General features: G+C 42.7%; 1 protein-coding gene across 1 annotated transcript in view; it reads left to right on the top strand.

The window, feature by feature from the left end:
- Adgrv1 (adhesion G protein-coupled receptor V1) overlaps positions 1–22690 on the top strand; it is a 530822-nt gene that overhangs the window by 189040 nt on the left and 319092 nt on the right. The window contains 6 exon segments of the mRNA XM_050152479.1: positions 3253–3396; positions 5751–5925; positions 7964–8099; positions 10106–11205; positions 14771–14888; positions 15871–16042. Coding sequence (XP_050008436.1) covers positions 3253–3396; positions 5751–5925; positions 7964–8099; positions 10106–11205; positions 14771–14888; positions 15871–16042 — 1845 coding nt within the window.

The following is a 22690-nucleotide window of genomic DNA, read 5'->3' as shown; positions in this document are numbered from 1 at the left end:
GGTCTAACGCCAGGATTGGATTGTAGGTTGTTACTACAGTTGTGATCCTTCATGGGCACAGACTGGCACTGTGACTCACTGTCACACCGAAGGGATCAGTCTGGTGCTCGAGGAGTGTAAGTCACAATGCTGAAGCAGTTACACCTTTCTACTTGGATCAACTACTAAGCACTAAGTTTATACCAGTTATTGTAAGAAGCTCAGTAATGACACAGAGGAGTGGGATTTTAGCCCTACTGTTATGTGCTTTCTGTCTGTGCAAAAGAAGTCCCACTGGTTTCTTTCTTTCTTTCTTTCTTTCTTTCTTTCTTTCTTTCTTTCTTTCTTTCTTTCTTTCTTTCTTTCTTATCTTTCTATCTCTTTCTCCTTCCTTCCTTCCTTCCTTCCTTCCTTCCTTCCTTCCTCTCTCCCTACTTCCCTCCTTCCTTCCTTTCTTCCTTTCTTTTCAACTGACACAAGATGCAGTCAGTTGGGAAGAGGGACTTTCAGTTGAGAAATGTCCCTCCATAAGATTAGCCTGTAGGGTCCTGGTACTAGGGGCTATGGAACTTGAACTAGCCATCTCCTGTAACCAGACAAGACTTCGGAGGAGGGACTGAAACGGACCCTAACCCAAGTACATAAGCTCTGACCTACAATTAGCCATGCCTACAAGATATGCTGGCACAGTAATTATGGGAATGGCCAACCAATGACTGGTCCAGCTTGAGACCCATACTATAAGGGCAGCTATAAGGGGCCCACCCCTGACACTGTCTGAATGCCAGAATGAGAGGCTAAAACAAAACATAACTGCTATAAAAGAAAAAAAGAAGCCAGCGAAATGATTTTTAATGATATTCTGCTATGCTTATAAGTTGGTGCCTAGCCCAACTGTCATCAGAGAGGCTTTATCCAGCAGCTGATGGAGGCAGATGCAGAGACCCACAGCCAAACATTAGGAGGATCTCAGAGAATCTTGCAAAGAAGTGGAGGAAAGATTGTAAGCACCACAGGGGTCAAGGACATCTCAAAGCCACAGAATCAACTAACCTGGGCTCATAGGGGTCCACAGAGTCTGAACCAACAGCCAGGGAGTCTACATGAGACTGACCTACTCCCTCTGCACATATGTTATAGTGTAGCTTGGTCTTCTTGTGGGAATTCTAACAGTGGGAGCAGAGTTGTCTCTGAGTCTGTTAGCTGTTTTGGGAACCTTTCCTTCTACTAGGTTGCCTTGTCCAGGCTTAATAGGAGAGGGGGTACCTAGACTTACCTCAACTTGGTATGCCATGGCTGACATACGTGGGACACATGAAGAAAGAATGAATAGGGGAGAAGAAGTGGAGAGGTTGGGGAAAGGATTGGTAGGAGAGGAGGGAGGAGGGGAAACTGTGATTGGGCTTGGAAAAATTATTAATTGATTGCATAATAAAAATAATTAGCCTACAGGCAACATAAATGCTGTTTGGCATTTTCTTGATTAATGATTCAAATAGAAAAGCCCAACTCAGTGTGGGCAGTTCCATCCCTCAACTGCTGTATAAGAAATCAGGTTGAACAAGCCACAAGGAGCAAGCCAGTAAGCGGTGGTCCTCCATGGCCTCTGCTTCAGTTCCTGCCTTTAGGTCCCTGCCTAGAGTTCCTGCACTGACTTCCCTCACTCATGGATGTGACCTGGGTGTTGGGAGCTGAAATAAGCCTGTCCTCCCCAAGTTGCTTTTGGTCAGGGTGTTTATCACAGGGATACAAACCTTATCTAAGACATCCAGTAACAGTTAATCACAAACATGTGGTATGTGTAATCAGCTGCACAGATAGGATAGGATCTTCAATTGTTTGTCTGAAAACTTATTTATTTATTTAGTTATTATGAGTGTTTTACCTGTAGGTCTGTCTGGGTTCCTGATGCCAGAAGAGGGCATCAGATCCCCTGGAACTGGACTTATAGATAGTTGTGAGCTGCCATGTCGGTGCTGGGAATTGAACCTGGGTCCTTTAGATAGGAAGCCAGTGCTCTTAACCTCTGAGCCATCTCTATAGCATGCTCTTACGTGGTTTTTAATTGTACACAACATTTATCAAACATGATATATATGTCTGTGTGTATGTATATTTATATGTACATATAAATATATTCTTACATATATGACCCGAACATGATTCATGTTCAGCTTTAATGTCAGTTGCTCCAGGTCTTGTGTGTACTGAACAGGCCTAGGCAGGAAGGGTCACATAAATGACTTGGTACTTTACAATACCACCTGATCCTTTATTCGTCATGAAATTGGAATAAAGCCCCATTAGCTGCCCAGCCATTGGCTGATGTAGATAAGAACGGGGCCTCTGGGAAAGGTGAATGTCATTTTTGGGACTTAACAATATTGTGGTTTGGGGCTGGAGAGATGGCTCAGTGGTTAAGAGCATTGCCTGCTCTTCCAAAGGTCCTGAGTTCAATTCCTGGCCACCACATGGTGGCTCACAACCATCTGTAATGAGGTTTGGTGCCCTCTTCTGGCCTGCAGACATGCACACAGAATATTGTATACATAAAATAAGAAAAAAAACCCAAACAATATTGTGGTTTGCTTGCTTGGTATTGACCCAAAAGTTTCGTTTAGAGAATGTCATCTTGAGAGAATGAAATCTGTACTTTCTCATGTTGCACGTTTCGAAGCAATGCTGTTTTGTGGGTCTAAGGGCAGGATTATGTTGAAGTTCACAGTGGGGAAAAAGCTGTGATGCTCCACAGGCGAAATGCAATGTTTTTAGGAATGTTCCTGGTTTGGTACTGAGTTGGGCTGAGCCGTCATCATAGCCGTGTTTGGATGAGAAGATACACCGCAGGTTCCAGACAGCCCTAGTCTGACAACAGCTTGTGAGCCCAGGATGGCCCAGCTTGCTAGATGCTAAACTTTGACATGCATCATCTAGCACCAGTGCTTATGGTTTTATTTGCACAAAGTATTGAAATGACAAGGGTGTCCATGTCACCCTCCATTCTGGGTGGCTATCTTTAGAATCATTTGTTACTCTTAATGGAGAGGGAGGAAGTGGGTCTCCCTGGGCTAGCTGCCTTCACCCCACTATGTGCTTCCTGTCCCATTCTTCCCACATGTTGTAAGTTTGTGTGTTTATTCTCTACCACCACAGCTGCACACCACCCTCTAAAAACACCTGGAAGGCCCGCACCCACGGAACTTAGGCCATGTGCTGTGACCCAGGCCACATGCCTCTATTTCACTCTGAAGATTGTCTAACCTTTGTTTCCAGGTCTTTCTACCCCTGGGCTCTAATTTCACTGTGCAACTGGTGTCTGTGGTGCTTCTGAGTGAACCTCTCTATGGATTGCCAACAATTCTCCAGGAAGCAAAATCTGCCATCCTTCCCGTTCCTGAGGAAGCTGCCAATTCCCAGGTAATTGGCTCTGGGTGTAGTTCTCTCATGAAACCACAAGAGGGCAGCACGAACAGGAAGACTAAGGTTTTCAAGAATTAATATTTACATGCTTTTTTTGTTCTTCTTTTTCTTTGCGAGCTGAATGCAGTGAAGTTTGGTCATGTTCGCTCTCTTCTCCTTCCCCATAATGCCGCCAAGCTGTATGCCTCACCTCTCCACTCACTCACCTGTCCCCCTTTTTAAAATTTACCAAACTCAGTTTGTGCTGCACATGTGTTTGGGGTGGGCCTGTCCATGGAAGCATGGTTGACCTACCAGGAGAAGACTATGAAAGGGATTTTTCAGGTTTATTTGTTTTTGTTTTTAGGATTTTAAAGTTCTAAACTTTCTCAAGTTTAAAATAGACCTGTGAATATCAAAAGATCCATTATATAAAAATAATTTGTCAATTTTCAATATTAGTTAGAAGATTTATGTGCCTTTTCAGCAGTGTTGAAAGATTTTTATCTTGTACAGCTGGTCTAGAATATAAGGTTCTTTTAAAAGGACCAGTCACCTAAAGCCAAAATTTCTAAGTGTTGATGTTAAATCTTTATTATTGAGGCATTTCATGCTAAGTAATTAAAAATCAGAATGAAGCAGTGTAGACGCTTTCATCTGCTGACAGTGTTCACCTTTAATACCTGGGCTTTGCCTGACAGAAAGTCTGTGCTGATGCACGCCAGTGTGGGGAGGTGTTCTAACCCGAGTCTGCGAGTCGTTTACCGTCTCTGTGGAAAAAGATGATTCTCGGTCACTTCAAAGGCCCGCCAGGAACAAAACAAAAACCTTTCCTTTAGGTTCTTTCCAAAAAAAAAAAAAAAAAAAAAAAAAGGTGCAAATGGGCTGCGGCGTGAGTTTTCCCAAGCTGCCTCGAGACATAGCCCTGCCCCACTGCTTCAGAAGGGGCCTGCCTGGCCTTGCAGCCTGGCCTTGCAGCCTGGCCTTGCAGGGGTGTGGCATGGGGCAGAGGTCTGCGCGGGGCGTGTATGTGGATGATCTGAGGTCACTGGTGGATGTCCTTCAGCTGCTGTCTCCTGGACTTCTCCACAGGGAATGAATTTATTCTGCCCCTAATGGAGTCCACGAACATTACAAACAACCAAAACAGATCATACATGGTGGCAAACACCTGTAATCCCAGGAGGCAGAGTCATGTGATCACTGTGTGACCAGCTAAGTCTACACCATGTGGTCCAAGTCCAGGGCCACAGTAACCAGGGCCCTGGTTCCAGAAAGAAAAGAGGCATTTTAAAGTTCCATTGCTCTCTGGCTTCCAAAGTGTCCCTATGGAGCTCCAGAAGTGCCCTCAAAACATCCACACTTGGATGCACTCCTGAGCTCCAGAAGTGTCCTCAGGGCATCACACTTGGATGCACCCTGAGCTCCAGAAGTATCCTCAGGACATCCACACTTGCAGATGTGCCCCATCAGAACTTTAAAAGGGAAGATAAGTCTTCATCTACAATGTTGGTTTAGTGATAACTAGATTTCCATTGTAATGACTGAGGCCAGGGATGTAACTTGAGCTATTCGTTCAGAGAGGACAAGACTGGAAATCAGGCTGATGTCCTATAATCCACAGATCAGAATGAACTTCAGCTCTAGGTCATAAACCCGGGGAGAGTTACCCTCAACATGGATTCTTCCTTGATGATTGTGTGGAGCATAATCATTCCAGTGGAACAAATAGACAGACAGCAAGTGTACTGTCTGTCTCACAGAAATGTCAATATCAAATGTGCCTCAAAAATAAACCAGAAACCTTAATATGCAGTCTTACTTTGAGGAAGAAGGAAGGGAATGTTAAAACTGTGAGAGGCGACTCTCAGTTCTAGAGAGACTGGAAGACTCCAGTTAAGAAGCCACACTAAAATGTTCTCTAAGAACTGGCCATGTGGGTCATGTCTGTTAGCCTAGCACTGTGGAAACTGAGGCAGGGAGATTGGGATTTCAGTGTGACTGTCTGCAATCTAGTGAGTTAGCCTCTTCAAAGGATGATTAAACGAGAGACACATAGCCACCATAAACTTTTAAAGCAATGTAATTTGCACTCTTTTGCTTTGATTTCATTTAATTATTATTACATTCATTTTTTGGATATTTTATAATTCAAACCATTACATATTTAAAAAGAAAGCTAAAAACTATAATCTGAAGGATGGGCAGAATGAAATTTCAAATCAGATTTCCTTAAGTACTTCTTTTCTGAATATATTATCGTAGGTGGGAATAAATTGTATTATCCAAAGCGGAGTTACTATTTCACCCATGTTTCAGAGCCCAGGATCATTTAGACAGGAGTTGAGTCCTCAAAGCCTATCTTTTTTCAGGTTGGATTTGAATCCAGTGCTTTCCAACTCTTGGACATCACAGCCGGCACAAGCCAAGTCACGGTTTCTAGGTGGGGCACATACGGAAGGCTGTCTGTGGCCTGGACCATTGGATACGCCCCTGGGTCAGACATCCCTGAGCCTGTTGTTATCGGCAACATGACTCCAACACTGGGTGAGTTGTGGCTCTTCTAGCCCAGCTGCAGGGTGCTGTAAAAGTGATGGCTATCCAGGGTCATTCCTCCTCTGGACACAGCTGTGTGAGTCCTAATTCAGTGCTCCCAGTTGAGGTAGTGCTCCTTTGCATATCTATGGTGATATCTACTCCTTGGCGAGGAGGGGAGGAACTTTCCAATCAAATTGAAATGCTTGAATGCCATGTTCAGTTGAGGAAGAGCGAGCACACGGCTCTGTCAACGCTTTAGGAATTTGTTAAAAGTCACTTTCAGTATCCTGTTTGTCTGACACAGCAATCAAGAGACACAGCTTGCACCTATCTCGTGTTCTCCAGCATTTATGACAAATGGGCAGGCGTCACTCCATATGCTTGAGTTTAAGTTGATGCCAGTAGTCCATTGAGAGCAGTAAGGTGTGGATGTTGGATGGTGTGACCTCAGCTGTGGTACCCGGAGCAGACTGCGGTTTCCCCTGATGGTAGTTGCGACCAACTCCCCATCTCTGTCTTAGAACTTTCCACCTCCTCCCATTTACAGTGTTTCTTGCTCACCAGGCAAATGTTACTGTGACTCACAAATCTCAAGACTGATAAAAGTGCTGAGATCCATATTTCCTCAGTTGGAATGATGGTGTGTTCTGAGGTTTCATTTAGGTGAGAAACTGAATGACAACTGAAGCCCTTTAGAGGATGAGAACAGAATTGCGATACCAAATGACTGCAGTGTTCTATCAGCTGCCATGGCGGTGGAAGTATCAGTCACTGTAGAATGAATTCGTCTACGAATCATTGGAGATACCATGGCGCTAGAGTTGCCTTAGGCAGAGCATTTCGCATCCATCACCTATGACCCCAGATAGAATGTATCAGCTACTGATGCTTCCTACTTTCTTTTTGGCTCATCCCATAAATAAAAGAGAGTTTATTATCTTTCTTACCTGCATTTCAGCCACTCTTTTCCACCTTTCTCATTGTTACTCTTCTGTCCTTTCTATCATTTGCATTGCGTGTCCACCCATGTATAATGAGGCACTTATAATCTGTGCATTGCTGTGTCCGCCCATGTATAACGAGGCACTTGCAGTCTATGTAGGAATCTTCTTTGTGTGCCTGTTGTGTGTGACTTTGTTTGAATGTAAATTTTTAAAATGTTTTAGTGAATTTATAATAATTTGGTTAAACAATAATGGAAATCACAAATAATGGGTATATATTTTTAAATCAATTAGATTACTCTTTGGAGATTTTATAATAACATTTGAGTATTAATGAATAATAAATATAATTCCTAAATCAATTGGCTGTTCTTAAGAGTTATAATCTGTCTTACTCATGATATTTTCTTATAAAGTAATCTAAAGTAAAATATACATATTGTAATGTTTTACCCAAATTCTTGTGATGGCAATGTCTAGAATTTAAACCACATCTTAACACCAAACTTACAGGAAGACTTGCCTAACACAGTTCTAGCCATTCTCTTTACAGTGCTTGATTTGGTAATTGGAGAGAAAGAGGGAGGAGAAGGAAAAGGAAAGAAAAGGGGAAGGAGGAGGGGAGAGGACAGGACAGAGGGGAGGTGGGAGGGGAAGGGGAAAAGAAGGAAGGAGGGGCTGAGAAACAGGGCTATGCAGCCTCAGGAAATACCTATAAATGTACTTATCTCTCATTCCATTTATTAAACATTTTATCTTTTTGGAACCAAATCAAATATTGGAAAAGAAGTCATTTCAGAATGTGTTTTAGTGTCAAATTTCAGTTTAAGGAGCTCAAGTGGCCCAGAGAGGTGGCTCAGTGGTTAAGAGTACTGGCTGCTTTTCCAGAGGACCTAGGTTCCATTCCTAACACCCACTGGACTGCTCAGAACTGCCTGTGACTCATAGATCCTCTAGGATCTATGTCCTCTTCTGGCCTCCACAGCACCGCACATACACAGTACACAGACATGCATGCTGGCAGAATACCCATGCACATAGAATAGAATTTAAAAGACAGCGGTGAGCAGTGGTCAGACCTTTCTCCATCGTTCTTCTTCCAGGGAGTCTTTCCTTTCTGCATGGAGAACGGAGGAAGGGAATGGTGCTGTGGGCGTTTCCCAGCCCTGGCCGGCCAGAGGCCTTTGTCCTTCACCTGTCAGGCCTGAGGAGCAACACTGCGGGTGGAGCGCAGCTTCGGTACGGCCAGGGTAATTTCACCATCTGAGGAAATTATGTTCCAGTGTTTCCGTCAGACCTGAACAAGAGACCATGAGGTGCTCTGCCTTGATGCAGAGGCAAATGAAGTTCTGGTGTGGAGCAACGCATGGCTTGCAGCCAGAGATGGAGGAGAGCACATTCTCTAGCGACCTACCTTCTCTGCCTTGCAGTGAGCTCACCTTGACCTCCAGCCTCAGAACTGATGCTGGGACTCTCAGATTCTCTAATGATGCAGCTTCCTGTTTCGAAAAGCAGCTGTTCTCTGTGGAAGAGCTGCAAACTCGTATTTCCCCACACCATTAGAAATATTCGTAAAGGATCACAGTTAGTGAGCTTGCTGAAATCAGTGGCTCGTTTCTGTTTAATTCTATTTAGTGCTGCTATTTATCTGTAATGGCTGTTTACACAGAACCCAGTATACTTTCAGAAAACTGTGTTCTACCTAAACACAGTTGACTTTGCTCTTTTTTGGCATGGCCTTTGCCAGAATTCCAGACAGGGCTGAGAGACACAGCAATGGACTCATGTAAGTACAAGAATGCTTACATACATGTCTGCGGATCGAGAATAGTTATCTGCAGAGACAGGTATGGTTCGATTATACATATTCCATTTAAGATAGCATTAGTCCAAAGAAAATACGTCAGGTAACAAATTTAAAGATCTTTAGCACCAATATAAATGACAAATAGATTTCTAGTGCTTACCCTAAAACCAGGGATGTCTGTAAGCCTCCCTGCTCTGCTACCTCTGCTGTCCACTACATTCTCAGCATCATGTGTCCCACCTTATAAATGAAGAAAGGAACCGAGAGGTGGTATTCTAGTTAGTTTTTTATTGATATCATAGAATGCATGCCCAAAAGAAATGTGGAGGAAGAGGTTTATGTCACATGATCTCAGGTCACACGCCGTCACTGAGGGAAGTCGGGGCAGGGATGTGAAGTGAGAACCATGGATGAATGCTGATTACTGGCTTGCTCCTCGTGGCTTACTCAGCACACTTGTACAGCCCCAGGCCACAGGGAAGGGGTAGCACTGCTCCCAGTGGTCTGAGGCCTCCCCAGTTCATCATCAATCAGGAAGATGCCCCAAGACTTGACCACAAGCCTGCTGATGGAGGCATTTTCTCACTTGAGGTTCCTTTTCACCAAGAACTCTAGCTTCCATCAAGTCGACAAAACACTGACCAGGACAAGATAGATTATGTAATGAGCCCGATATCTTACATTCCATATCAGTATGTGGCTCAGGCTCTCGGAGCACTGTCTGACCTCCTCGCTGTAGTTTATAAGCTCCTCAGTGGACAGAAAGACACGAGGTATGCAACTTAAAAATCACCCAAATGCATGTAATTGATAATTTGACCTGTCAATATATAAATATAAGCATATTTGTATGTAATTTTCATAAATGCTACCCAAAGAAAATATGTTTGTGGTCAGGAACAGGCTAGTATTCTACGAAATATAACTTCTGGTGTAATTATCACCAATAAAAATGCATAGAAAAGAGTTAAGGATAAATTGTTCAACCAATGATATTTCTTTCTTCCAACTCGCATCCAAGAGAATAGTTTCCTTATCAAGAGCTGGAAGACACAAGAATTTTGCTCACAGTATAGGAAAATAGCTCTGCTTGGTAGCTGTGAGAGGAAGCCAGCTTTCAGAGCATCCTAGAGGTTTGTGTCCCTTTGTCCTGGCCACAGAACCCCTTCCTTTACCCTCAGAGCACTGCTCCTGTGTGACAGGGCATCTGCGCTCAGACGTGCACCTCCCTAATCTGTTAGGTCCTGTCCCCGCCGCTGCTGCCTCCGCTCGTGCCTCCCTTGTGCTTTTCCTTACCAGTGTGGAAGTATGGCCTCCGGATTTGAAGGTGCACAGGTTCTCTAGAGTGTTTAGAGGGGTGGGCAGCATGCCAAGCCCCGAAGAACTCTTTAGTGGCCTTTCTGCATCATACCAGCTCTCATGATTTCATTTTTTCCAGATCAGGCTTTGCTACTGCCGAAATCGAACCCATGGGAGTCTTCCAGTTTTCCCCTAGTTCAAGAAATCTCACAGTGTCGGAGGATGCACAGAGGATCCGAATACACGTGCAAAGACTGTTTGGGTTTCATAGTGATCTGATCACGGTCTCCTACTCGATGACTGCAGGCAGTGCCAAGCCGCTGGAAGACTTTGAGCCCGTTCAGAATGGCCGAGTTTCTTTTCAGAGGTTCCAAGCTGAGGCTGATTTTGAAATAACCATTACTGATGATCAGCTTCCCGAGACAGAAGAAACTTTTTACATTAATCTTACTTCAGTAGAAAACAGGGGACCGAGAAAGGGTGATGCGAATTGGAGACCTCGTCTAAATCTAGATCACAGTGTGGCAGTGGTCACCATACTGGACAATGATGACCTAGCTGGAGTGGGTGTTTCTGTCCCGACGACAGCCGTGATGGTGGCGCTTGACAGCACTCTTCCTGCCGCTGAAGTAAGTCCCACCACACACCCTAGCACAAGCAGGGTGACTGCAACCCCACACACCACTGAGATGTCTGCCACTGGTACAGAGACAGCAGGTGTGCCTGCCACCCCCGAGAAGCTTGTCGCCACTCCTGCGGCCTTGTCCGAGAAGCCGGACTTGGCTCCAGGATTTGTTCCTGATGGCGTCTATGGGATGCTCAGTCTTGGGCCTCCCGTCATTTACGTGCCAGAGGAAAGGAAGAATAGCGCGTTGAGCACTGCAGAAATCCTCTTCCAGAGGACTGGCGGGTTCACAGGCAATGTCAGTGTAACAGCGAAGACATTTGGTGGAAGATGTGTTCAGAAGGAACCCGATGTGTGGCCCTTTCAGTATGTCTATGGAGTTGCCAACCTAACGTGGGCCGTTGAAGAAGAAGACTTTGAAGAACAGGCGCTCACTCTTACATTTCTAGACGGGGAAAGGGAACATAAAATATCGGTTCAGATTCTCGATGATGAGGAACCTGAGGGGCAGGAATTCTTCTATGTGTTCCTCACAGACCCTGGAGGAGGAGCGCAGATTGTGAGAGGAAAGGACAGCTCTGGGTTCTCCTCGGTTGCCGTCATCATTATCACAGGTAATGGCGGCATAGGACGGAGAACATGTAGTGCAGTGTTGTAGGAAGAGCAGTTTGTCTGAACTTCAACCTAAGACGTTTGACTTCCGTGTAGCTCAGTAAAAAGTGTCTTCCTTTAGAATAGACATGGTAGCATACTCCGTTAATCCCAGCACTCAGGTGACAGAGTCAGGCAGAGCTCTCTTAAGTTCAAAACCAGCTTGGTCTGCATAGTGGGTTCTAGGTCAGCCAGGGCTACACAGTAAATCCTGTCTAAATAACATTAGCAACAAAACCTAGTTGTCTTCCTAAAGTAATGAACTATAGCATGAATTCATGCTTTATAATCTAATCTATTCTGTGTGTTACATAGAAAGAGTCAGGTACATGGTCTGCACAACATAGATAAAAGTCCATAAATCCACACATTTTTTTTCTAGAAAAATATTGGGTTTGATGTCCAAACATATGATTGTTTATCTTGTTTTGGAACCTTAATTGTAAATTTTTGAGCCATTTTCAGTAAACAGTCCTAAAACAAAAATCCATTGTCATGAAATTCTCTGTATTTGTTATGAATTAGATTAAAATTAGTGTCTTTTATTCATTTTTGACCCAACACAATTTATATAATCATTTTAGTAGTTGGATACACTCACACACATGTGCACGCACACACACACACAAATGTACATGTACATACACACATACAGAGTCCTATCCATTTATGTTATTTAGTTTAAAATTGTGTATGGTTTTTGATCTAATGCAAATGAACAGTTAATGCCTTGCAGCCTCTATTTCTCCCCTTTCACATATAGGTGTATATATCATATACACATACATAAAACAGCAGCTTACATTTTTAGTTATTTTAGGAGTTCCTCACACATCGTGATTTGGTGGTAACTTATAGTTTAGTCTTTGAAATAACGTTATATATTTCATTAGATAAAGTAGATCAGCTTGTCAATAACTAACTAAAGTAGTAATGAGGCCACTTCATGATTTTGTTTTATTTTGACTATGTATTACCTTCGTATTCTTTGTATACATGGAATGAAATGTTTGAATAAATTTTCAAATAATTAAATCAAGTTAACATACATATATAGCATCTCAAGTACTTACTGCTTCCATGGTGAGAACATCTGAGGTTTATTCTTAGCAATCTCAGAGTATATAATACAATACCATGCTATTAACTACCTATATACTGTGCGCACTCTCAGGACTCACCAGGAGAGCACAATGCTGTCTTGTATTCATGCTATTTTAATCATTCAGCTATGATGTCATAGTAACTTCCTTTATAGTGTTTCTCCTATTAATATTATCCTACAACTTTTCACTAATTATAATTAATACCATTCCTATTCCAACAGTTTATTGGGAGCATTGTAAATTTTAACTCATTTCTGAAAGCGTTTTATATTGGCTTAATTGATTTGTATATTTCTACTAAAATTAATTTGGAATTAAGCACCACACTCACATTCTATGGGTTAAAGATTTTGCTTTATTATAGCCATTCAGATATGACCACCGCTGACAGCCAAAATATCTATTAATTAGTGTGGTCTACTCAGTCCAGTGAAAATAAAAACGGTTCTTTTGAGGTTCCTTGCTGTTCCAAACAGTGCTCCATTAGTTTCTGTGTAATAGAAAGGACTCTAGCCCTGTGTAGGTGGTTGGCAGAGGGCTCTTTCATGGTCAGTATGGCATTTGGAATGGATTTGCTTCTGCATTTATCAGGCAATGTGACACACCAAGTCTGCCCAGATACCAGTTCTGTGCCCCTCAAACGTGTGAGCATTGTGAGATTCTCTGTCACCTGCATGGGATGTTCAATCATCTGAGCAGTGTGGGATTCTCTGTCATCTGCATGGGATGCAATAGACTCCTGTCCTTTAGTGTCAAGAGATATAACACACCTGATACTGTCACCTGTAATGTCCACATGGCTGCATTATTTTAAGGTCTTTTATTTTTTATCCTGCCATCTAGTCTGCCATAACCTGGCCTTTTCTCTTAATAATATTTCTGTTTTAATTAGATCATTAACTTTATTGATTCTTATTACACTCAACCAGTTTTCATAATCTTTTCCCATTTAAATGTTAGAACTTTAAAATAAGCCAAGTGATAAATCTGTCACATCTAAAACCACCTCACTAAAAATGTAGCTCAATTTATTGTAGCTGTGACAATAGAATGTTAATTAAACCCCGATCTGTTGCTGTGTGAAAGAATTCCACACTTGCCCAGAATGGAATATAATAAAGGCTTATTTATTAGGGATTAAATTCACAGAACTTAGTAGAGATCCACAGTCCTCTACATGCGTTGGGAACTGGAACCGACTCCAGCAGCCAAGGGCCTGGCAGACGCTTTACATCTGCATATTAGTACATGAGACCACACCCAAAGTGGGCTGGCATTTTCAAGGCTATTGGCTGAAGGAGTTACTACAGCACCCATCAGTGGCTATTGCCCTACAAAGAAAACAGGGAAGTGTAAACTCCCAGGAAAGAAGAGAACCAAAGGTGTGTGGGCAAGAATTGCTACCAAAGAGAAAACATCATATTCTGATGTTCAGCTAAGAAATGATTATAATGATTCACTGATGAAAATGAGGGTTGGAAATCTAGCTGACGAAAAGCACAGGGGAGTGCATGTCTATGATGCGTGTATCCAGGTTTTCTTACTCTTCAGAGTGGAGAGATTGAGCTAGAGTTGTGTTTGAGGCTGATTGCTTTTGAAAGACTGGGATACTCAGAACAAGACAACAGTTACGTAGTTAAGATGCTGGCCTAATCCACGTTCACTCTTGTGCTGGCTGGACACGCAATAACTGTGTCAGCATGCTGTGTGTGTGTGTGTGTGTGAGAGAGAGAGAGAGAGAGAGTGTGTGTGTGTGTATGTATGAGAGAGAGAGAGAGAGAAAGAGAGATAGTATGCGTGAGAGTGTGTGTGAGAGAGAAACAGTGTGTGTGTGTGTGTGTGTGTGTGTGTAATGGTTCCTATAATCTCCTATAATCTGAAATTCTAACACTCCCGATTCTCAGGAGTTGCACAACCATTCTCTCTCTCTCTCTCTCTCTCTCTCTCTCTCTCTCTCTCTCTCTCTCTCTCTGTCTGGAGCAGAGAAGGAAGTGTGTGAAATAACTGTCAACTTACTTACAAAAAGGTGAATTACTTACATAGTTGATTTCCCTGACAAATACTTATTAACCACTTGCCAGGAGCTGCTGCTCTTGTCCCGGGAGCACAGCTGTCAAGACAGTCGTTGCTCTGATGGAGTTCATTTTCTGTGGGATGTACACTGCAAGTGACTGTTAAATGTGCTGTGTGATCTCCTTAGAAAATCCTATCCAGCCTCAATTTGAGGACTTTTGCCTCATTTTACTCTATTTTGTTTTTTCTTGTTTGGGAATAGTTTTAGAAAAAAATTATTAGAAATTATAGTTCTGCCCTCCCACTGTGAACTTCTCATTTATTCCTCTGGGCTATGAAGACTATTGTGGCACTGGGGGGGGGGGCATCAGTTCCTAGGTGCATTAGAGCTCTCCATTTTCCTTTCCAGGGAGTGACTTCCACAATGGCATCATAGGCTTCAGTGAGGAATCCCAAAGAGGCCTGGAACTGAGGGAAGGAGTTGGTGAGAGCAGACAGCACCTAGCTGTCACAAGGCAGCCAAACAGGTAAGTGTGTGTGTGCGTGTGTGTGTGGGGTGGTTGGATATATGTATATGCGCACGTATGTCAGTGTGTAGATGTAACTTTGTATACAGAATCATGAGGGCAGAGTGAGTGTCGATAGAAGGTTTTCTGCAAGCTAGTTAGTCAGTATTAATATACATTTTTATAATTAAAAACATTTTTATTACTTGTGGTGTGGGGCGTGCCCATCTGATGGTATGGGTCGGTCAGAGGACAACCTTCAGTTGTCACTTTTCTTCTCCCATGGGATGAAATTCAAGTCCACAGGCTAGGATGACTAGTGCTTTTACTGGCCGAAGCAGCCCACTAGCTTGGAGATGCTGTCATTGTCCATCTATTACTGGACACACCGGGGTTTTGACCATAACATAGGAGTGCCCAGAACATTTTTCACACTGTCTAAATCACTGTCAGATGATTTAGGCCATCACTTTGTCATGATAAGCACTCTGAGAAGACTGATTCTAACCATTGAGCTCCAGAGACACTGGCAGCACCAGAGCTTTCCGTGCAGCCGGATTCTGTAGTGAGACTTTGGGTCTCAGCGCATACACACTTGTATGGATGAATGCCTCCACCTGGGACCTAATTCTGTCAAAATGTAGGACATCGTTTTGCTTTAAATGTTATGATTATAGCTATATTTAGGAGTAGTATCGTCCTCTAGAGAGATTATTGAGAAAAGACAAATATTCATTTGCTTGCAGTTAGAGATTATCCCTACCTTTTTGTCTGCACGTTTTTGTTATGTTGGACAGAAAGAATTTGACTTAACTTTCTTCACTGGTTCATTACCGACCAGTGCGCATCAGAGAACTCTATGGAGACTCTAGCTGTAGTTTTCTATTCATCTTCTAGAAGTGCTCCGTGCCGCCACTCTGTCGAGGAGGACGGACAGTTAGCACAGCTGCCAGGGACTGTGTGTCACTCTCTCACTGCTTGCACGCATTTGTTTTGTACACAGGGCCTTTGAAGATGTGCAGGTCTTTTGGCGAGTCACACTTAACCAAACGGCTTTCACTCTCCAGAAAGAGGGACTGAACCTAATTGATGAACTGCGCTTTGTGGCGGGGGTCACGACTTGCACAGTGGGTCAGACAAGATGCTTCATCCACCTCGAGCTCAATCCGGAGAAGGCAAGTGTGATGGACTGCTAGCCTTTCCTTTAGAATTCTCCATCTCAGAGCAGAGTTACTGAAACTTATGCATCATGTGGTGATTATGTTTAGCCATAACATCCTTATTAGACCAAAGATGTCAGATGTAAAATGGATGCCATTGTCAATTTTCACTGATAGTGCATTCTGTGTTTCTGCTTCTTGCCCTTTCTAGGGTACCTTTGACCCAGCCACTTGCTGTGTGTCAGATGGATTAGTATCTCTCCTGACTACAGCCAGTTACAGCTTTGATTTTATTCTATTCACAAACATTTCTTCTTCTATTTATACGTGAAGGAACTTTATTCTCTTTTCACATACCTTGGGTAGCAGAGTTTTGATTTATAAAAAGAGGCACAGAAAGCCTACTTGGTACATCCTTGGATAAATGAGTACTGGTTCAGCTGTAAGTGGCTCTGGGAGGCAGACACTGACCCCACCGCCAAGACAGTCCGCACCATCCAAACGGACATTGGCACAATGACCAATGCCTGTTTAGTAATCTAATAAGCATTTCTATCCACTCTCTGTGAGATTCGAATGCTTGAATGTCTAAGGTACACTCAGTACTATTCATTCTTTGATGCATATTTATTAAATTAAAATATCTAATAAAAAATTGCCCACCAGATTGTGATAAGAATGTTCAAAAGCATAATGGCTTCCCTGCCTGAACCCAAACTTCACATAGCAGAGAAAGCACATACGGACACACTTGCCTTGAAGCTGTTCTCGACACTCCAGTCTGATTTAAGATAATGCCATCATAACTTTTAGTTTTTTTATTTCTCCTTTTTTCACCATTTGAGAGTTGCCATAATATTTATACTAATATTGTCTAAGTCTGTCTCCGTACATATTTTTATATTTTGTGGGATGTTGTTCAGGAACTGAGAAGGACCACTTGTCACTGATGACCGAAGCTGCCCTTGGTAACTGCCACTTAGCATTGGTCGGGCTGTGAGACCTAGTTCCTGCCTCTAGTTCTTTCACATGGGAAGTACCGATCAAGTAATCCACTTGGAACACTAACTTTTTCTTTATTAATTCATGCCTTCAAGGATATTTTTCTCAGTACGCTGTTTCCCCAGAACAATCTATTCTTTAAACTCCACAGTGCGAACTGCATAAAAGCCCCGTTAGAACTTCTGCCAGGGTGAGGTTGCTCCTCTCTGTCTCTCTGTATCTAGGAGGGCAGCCTGCTGGAGATGGAAGAGCAGCCTGCTCTTCTTCAGCCCAAGTATTCTGCTGTGTTGGAAGAGACAACTGCCGCCCTTATTTCTGCTTCACTTGTTTTTGCTTCACAGGTTTAAATCTTTATATGCAGTCTTATTATCTGCTTAAGTGAAGAAAGAGCAATGATGAGTTTCTTTTTTATTTTTTTATTGAAAATAGATTTCTTCTCATAAAATATTTCCTGATTGCACTTTCCTCTCCCGCTACCCCTCCAGCTCCTTCACCTCCTCTCCTGTGCATTCCCATCCCCTTTCTGTCTCTAATTAGAAAACAAACAGGCTTCTAAGGGAAAACAATATCATAATATGATATAATACAATAAAATAAAAGATAAAACAGAAACTAATATATCAGAATAGTACAAAACAAACAAACAGGAGAAAAAAAGCCCAAGAATAGACCCGATAAACAGATATAGACACAGATGCTCACCCATTCGCACACTCAAGAATCCCATAAAAACATAAAACCGAAAGCTGTAATATGTGTGCGTGTTTGTGTGTGTGTACAAAAGACCTGTGCTATATAAAAAAAAGAACAAAAATCTACTACTGCCTGCCATTAAGAGTCGTTTTTCCCTAAGTGAGACTCCCTGGGAGAGAAGTAGACTTTCATTTGCAGGTGGTCATCAGTTGTGGATGCCTTCTGAGTCAGGGATGGGGGATGTGTCCACTTCTCCTCCCTGTGGGACTGCATCTGATGCAGACCTGGGAGTGCACTGCACTTGCTGCCTCAGCCTCTGTGAGCTCGTGTGTGCTGCTTCTGTTGAATTGAAGGCCTTGTTTGCCGAGTGTCCTCTATCCCCTCTGACTCATACACTCTTTCAGCTTCCTCCTCTTTTGCAGGATCTTTTCCCTGATCCTTAAGGGGAGTGATTTAACGGAAACATCTCATTTAGGACTGTGTGTTCTGAAGTCTTTCACTTGTCTGGCTGTGGCTTTCCAGTTTGAGGTTCTTGGTCACCCAAGCAGTGTTGGTTGGGTATGGGTTTCATCTTGTGGTCTTGGCCTTGAGTAAAATCAGATACGTGTTAGTTACTTCCACAGGTTTGTGCCACCATTGCATTAACATATTGTGCAGGTAGGACACCAGTGGGTTGGTATTTCCATTTATCCTTTGGTATGTACAGAGTAATTTCCTGTACCAAAGATGCTAGAACGTAAGGCACCAGCTAGATTTCTCTATGTTCAATGAGTTGTATAGGTATTGTCTTCAACAATGGGGCCTTGTCATCAGTTTATAAGCCTTGACAACCACCTTGCTTGTTTGGGGGATTCCATGGGACAGATTCCTTTGGCCAGCAGCTCAGTTAGATGTAACACATTCCTAGTACTGGAAGCGTCATTTGGTGGCAAGAGATGTCCAGTTGGGCTCTGTCTCTCCTGTTATTTGGTGATTTCATTCACATTTTTGTGTGTGTGTGTGTGTGTGTGTCTCTGTGTGTGCATGTGTGTGCACGCATATGTATATGGAAACTACTACTGTACTAGGTTGCCTTACTATCCCTCAAATGGCTCTTAATTTTAACTGTCCATCCCCATATTCTCTCCCTCACCTCCCTCTTCCCCTTCTCACCTGATTCTCCCATTCAAGTCACCCCTGTTCCAGTGTGTCCATAAAATTCTATTTTCATTTCCTAGGGAGCTCTACCTGTCCCGCTAGCACCTTATTCTGTATGCAACCTCTGTGGTTCCACAGATTATACCTTTTTTTTTTATCATTGATTTAATAGCTAATATCCACATATAAGTGAATACATAGCATATTTTTGTTTTTTTATTTATTTATTAAAGATTTCTGCCTCCTTCCCGCCACCGCCTCCCAGTTCCCTCCCCCTCCCCCGATCAAGTCCCCCTCCCTCGTCAGCCCTAAGAGCAATCAGGGTTCCCTGCCCTGTGGGAAGTCCAAGGACCACCCACTTCCATCCAGATCTAGTAAGGTGAGCATCCAATCCATAGCATATTTTTGATGACTGTTTCTTAATAAATCAACACATGTTTAACAGAAGTCCCCGATATCTCTATATTTACATTTTCCTACATATTAACATTAATAAAAGAGTATTCATTCATGCCACACAACTATAAATCTTTTTATTTATTATTGCTGCATGTCTGGGTGATGGGGGGGTTGGCACATGCCACTTCACTAACCTGGAAGCTGGAGAACAACTTTGTCCAGTAGAGTCTCTCTGTTTTGACCTTTTGATTGGATTCCTCTCATGGCACTCAGGCTGCTCGGCTTCTGTGGATGGCTAGTGTCTTGACCTGCTGAGCCATTTCACCAGTATTCACCAACATTTTTTTAGACTTTATATTGTGATACTACTGTAGTTTTACTTTTAACTGATTTTAGGTCCTTACTAAGCTGTAGGTTTTTTAAAGTAAAATAATTCTCTTGTGGCTACTAAGCATATCATTAGCTTTTTTTTTAAAGATTTATTTATTAAGCATACAATGTACTGCTGGCAAGGAAGGCACCATGTCTCATTACAGATGGTTGTGAGCCACCATGTGGTTGCTGGGAATTGAACTCGGGACCTCTGGAAGAGCAGCCAGTGCTCTTACTCTCTGAGCCATCTCTCCAGCCGCATATCATTAGCTTTTATCTTTGTATTACTTTTAAATTTTTGGAAGCGTATTTGCCTTATGGTGGTGTTATGTTTTCAGAGTCATCCCAATTTTTCTTAATCTGAGATATTTAATCAACTCTTGCCCAAGGTTCAAAAATTGTTTGATCATAAAGCATTTTAGAGATTGATGTTTATGAATTAATTACAAGTGAAGTGCTTTTGAGCAAATGTCCAACTACTGTGGTTGATCATAGCTAAAAAATCTAGTATTTTGACAGATCTAGAGTCCTATTTTAGGATTTTCCATGGTGTTATGGTGTTTTACCTTGCCTCAGTGGGGTTTCCGTCAGCTGTTAGTACAGCGCTGTGTCGCGTGGCAGTGAGAAGCCGTAGCTTCACTGCTCAGGGCGTTAGCTCTTGTACCGTACCCCAAAACACTTCGGTCACATTCATCCTTCTAACTTTGCGTGGTGATGCCCGCAGACTGAAAGGTAAGTTAAGCAGAGACTGGCTGCTCTGTGCTTGTCCTCTTTGCAGGGGTGTCACCAAGTGGGAGATGATGCAGAGTATTCTAACTGCCTTAGGCTGGCTCCTAACTCCATGGTTCTCAGCCTTTGGGTTGTGATCCCTTTGGGTCATAGGGGTCACCTAAGACCATCTGAAAACACAGATATTTACAAAAATTGCAGTTATGAAGTGACAATAACATGATTTTATGTGGGATCACCGCAGTATGAGGTGTTAAATGGTGACATCATTAGTAAGGTTGAGAACCATCGTCCTAACTAGAGCAAGGCCCTAAGACTGTATTTAAGTTGTTTTGGATAGGTAAGAAAGATAAAATTTTCAAATATTTTGTCTTCTTTGTCTTTCCAGCGATTAAATGGCAAGGTTGGCATATTCTTATATCAGTCAAAAGAAATTTAAACCAAGAATGAGCTGAAGTGGAGACACAGATCTTTAATCCAAGTTCTCCAGTGCCTGAGACATGAAGAACACAGTCTGAGGCCAGGCTGGGCCGATAGACCCGATCTCAGGAGTAAAGGAGGGGGCTATGGCTGTGTTCTTAAGAAGAAGAAAACAATAAAACACTATAACCTGCTATGCATTTTCACAAATTATGCTTTATTACTTAAAATGGATTTGGCTCTTCAAGTTTGGACTCTATTTCTCGTAAACTGAGAGCTAGCAGCCATGGTTTTTTGCAGTGAGGTTGGGAGCCTATGTGGATGTGCCTGTGGGCAGATACAATTAGTCCTAGCCTTCTGGCCTCAGACCTGTCTGCAGTACTTGCCAGAGAAGTGGTTTCAGCCACAGCGAGCTTGTTTAGCAGTCTGTACGGTGGTTCAGACTCTAAGCTCTGCTGACAGAAGTCCCTGGTTCAAATCTTAGTTCATCCACTAATGAATTAGGTAATGCTGGATGGGTTGTTTAGCCTTGCTCGGCTTCCTGAGGTTAACAGGGGTTAATAAATGGCCATTAGGAAGAGCAAATGCGATGATAACGAGGGAACGTTAGTACTGCAGTTCTTGGCAAGGATTGACCCCGAGAGATGATTGACGGTGCTATTACTAAGAAGGGCTGGGCCGGGAGCCCGAGGGAGTCTAGACTCCTACAGTAGCTGCAGCAACACTCATGAAGGTTTGCAGAAAACACATCTGTCCATACAGCGACACAAGATTAAAGTGCCGTCTCCCTCGGTCCAGTTTCTTCATCCTCAACTTTAAAACTTTCTTTCTGTAGCCAACTGCTCATTTATTCAGTACATTCATTTTTCAAGTTATGAAGAATTTAACTGACTTGCCTAATCAATTTCTTAGACAGGTTAGAACCCGTCTTTTGAATTTCAGTCAACTCACCCTTTCCCAGATGATTTATTTCATGGTCCTACATTAACAAAATATATAAAACGAGATTTAGCTCAAGAAGTAGGATAGTTTTGACCTTAGAAAGAGGTCTCAACGAGGAATGGTCTAGATTAGATTGGCATGTATGGGCCCCTCTGAAGGCTTTTCTTAATTCTATTAACTGAGGTAGGAAGAGCCACCTGGGAGGTGAGCAGTACCTCTGTGTAGGCCAAATGAAGATGCGAGACTGCCCTAAGTGCTAGTGTGCATGCACTAACTCATGCTCTCTACACCGACTGTGGATGCAATGTCCCTAGCTGCTCCACCTTCTTACCTCCTTGACACCATCCCCGTGATGGACTGTAACTGGAATTGTGAGCCAGAAGCCTTCTCAACTTGCTTTTGTCAACTTAATTTATTATAACAACAGTAAAAAATCAAGACAGCAGGCACGCTCTTAAACCGCTAAATCTACTTCAACTAAATGAAACGTCTTGACATTGATGCAAATTTCCTTTAGAAAAATATTTAGGTAAGATATTGTTTTGTTTTTACTTTTCTGCTTCTGAGCAATTCTGAGCCCAGAGAGAGGAATTTTATACTAGTTAGGGGGAAAGGCCACCCTGAAGTGCAACCGCCTCCCCAGTACAGGGGCCCGCCGCAGTTAGTGTGCAATGGGTTCAGGAGAGGTCTCCCATCATGTTGAAGTCTGGAGAGGTTCAGATATGATCTTTCAGTCTTATTTCTCAATAGAATTGTTTGAATAGAGCATTTCTTTGTCTGACTGGAAGATTCCTTTGTCTCTAGTCTAATTATATGTAGGCACCCATCTATACACTATTCAATTTTTAGATAGTTCTTTACTTAGATTCCAGCACATTCTTTTGATGGTAAGTGGCTATAAGTAATGTTCTAATCATCATCACAATGAAAAAGGAATATTTTACTGGAAAAGAAAGACAATAGTGTCTA

The sequence above is a fragment of the Alexandromys fortis genome, unplaced genomic scaffold, assembly GCF_014885135.2.
Source record: "Alexandromys fortis isolate MF-2015 unplaced genomic scaffold, M_Fortis_MF-2015_v1.1 scaffold_47, whole genome shotgun sequence".
NCBI lineage: Eukaryota > Metazoa > Chordata > Mammalia > Rodentia > Cricetidae > Alexandromys > Alexandromys fortis.
The sequence above is the reverse complement of the archived record's forward strand: the minus strand, read 5'-3'. Positions and strand labels throughout refer to the sequence as shown.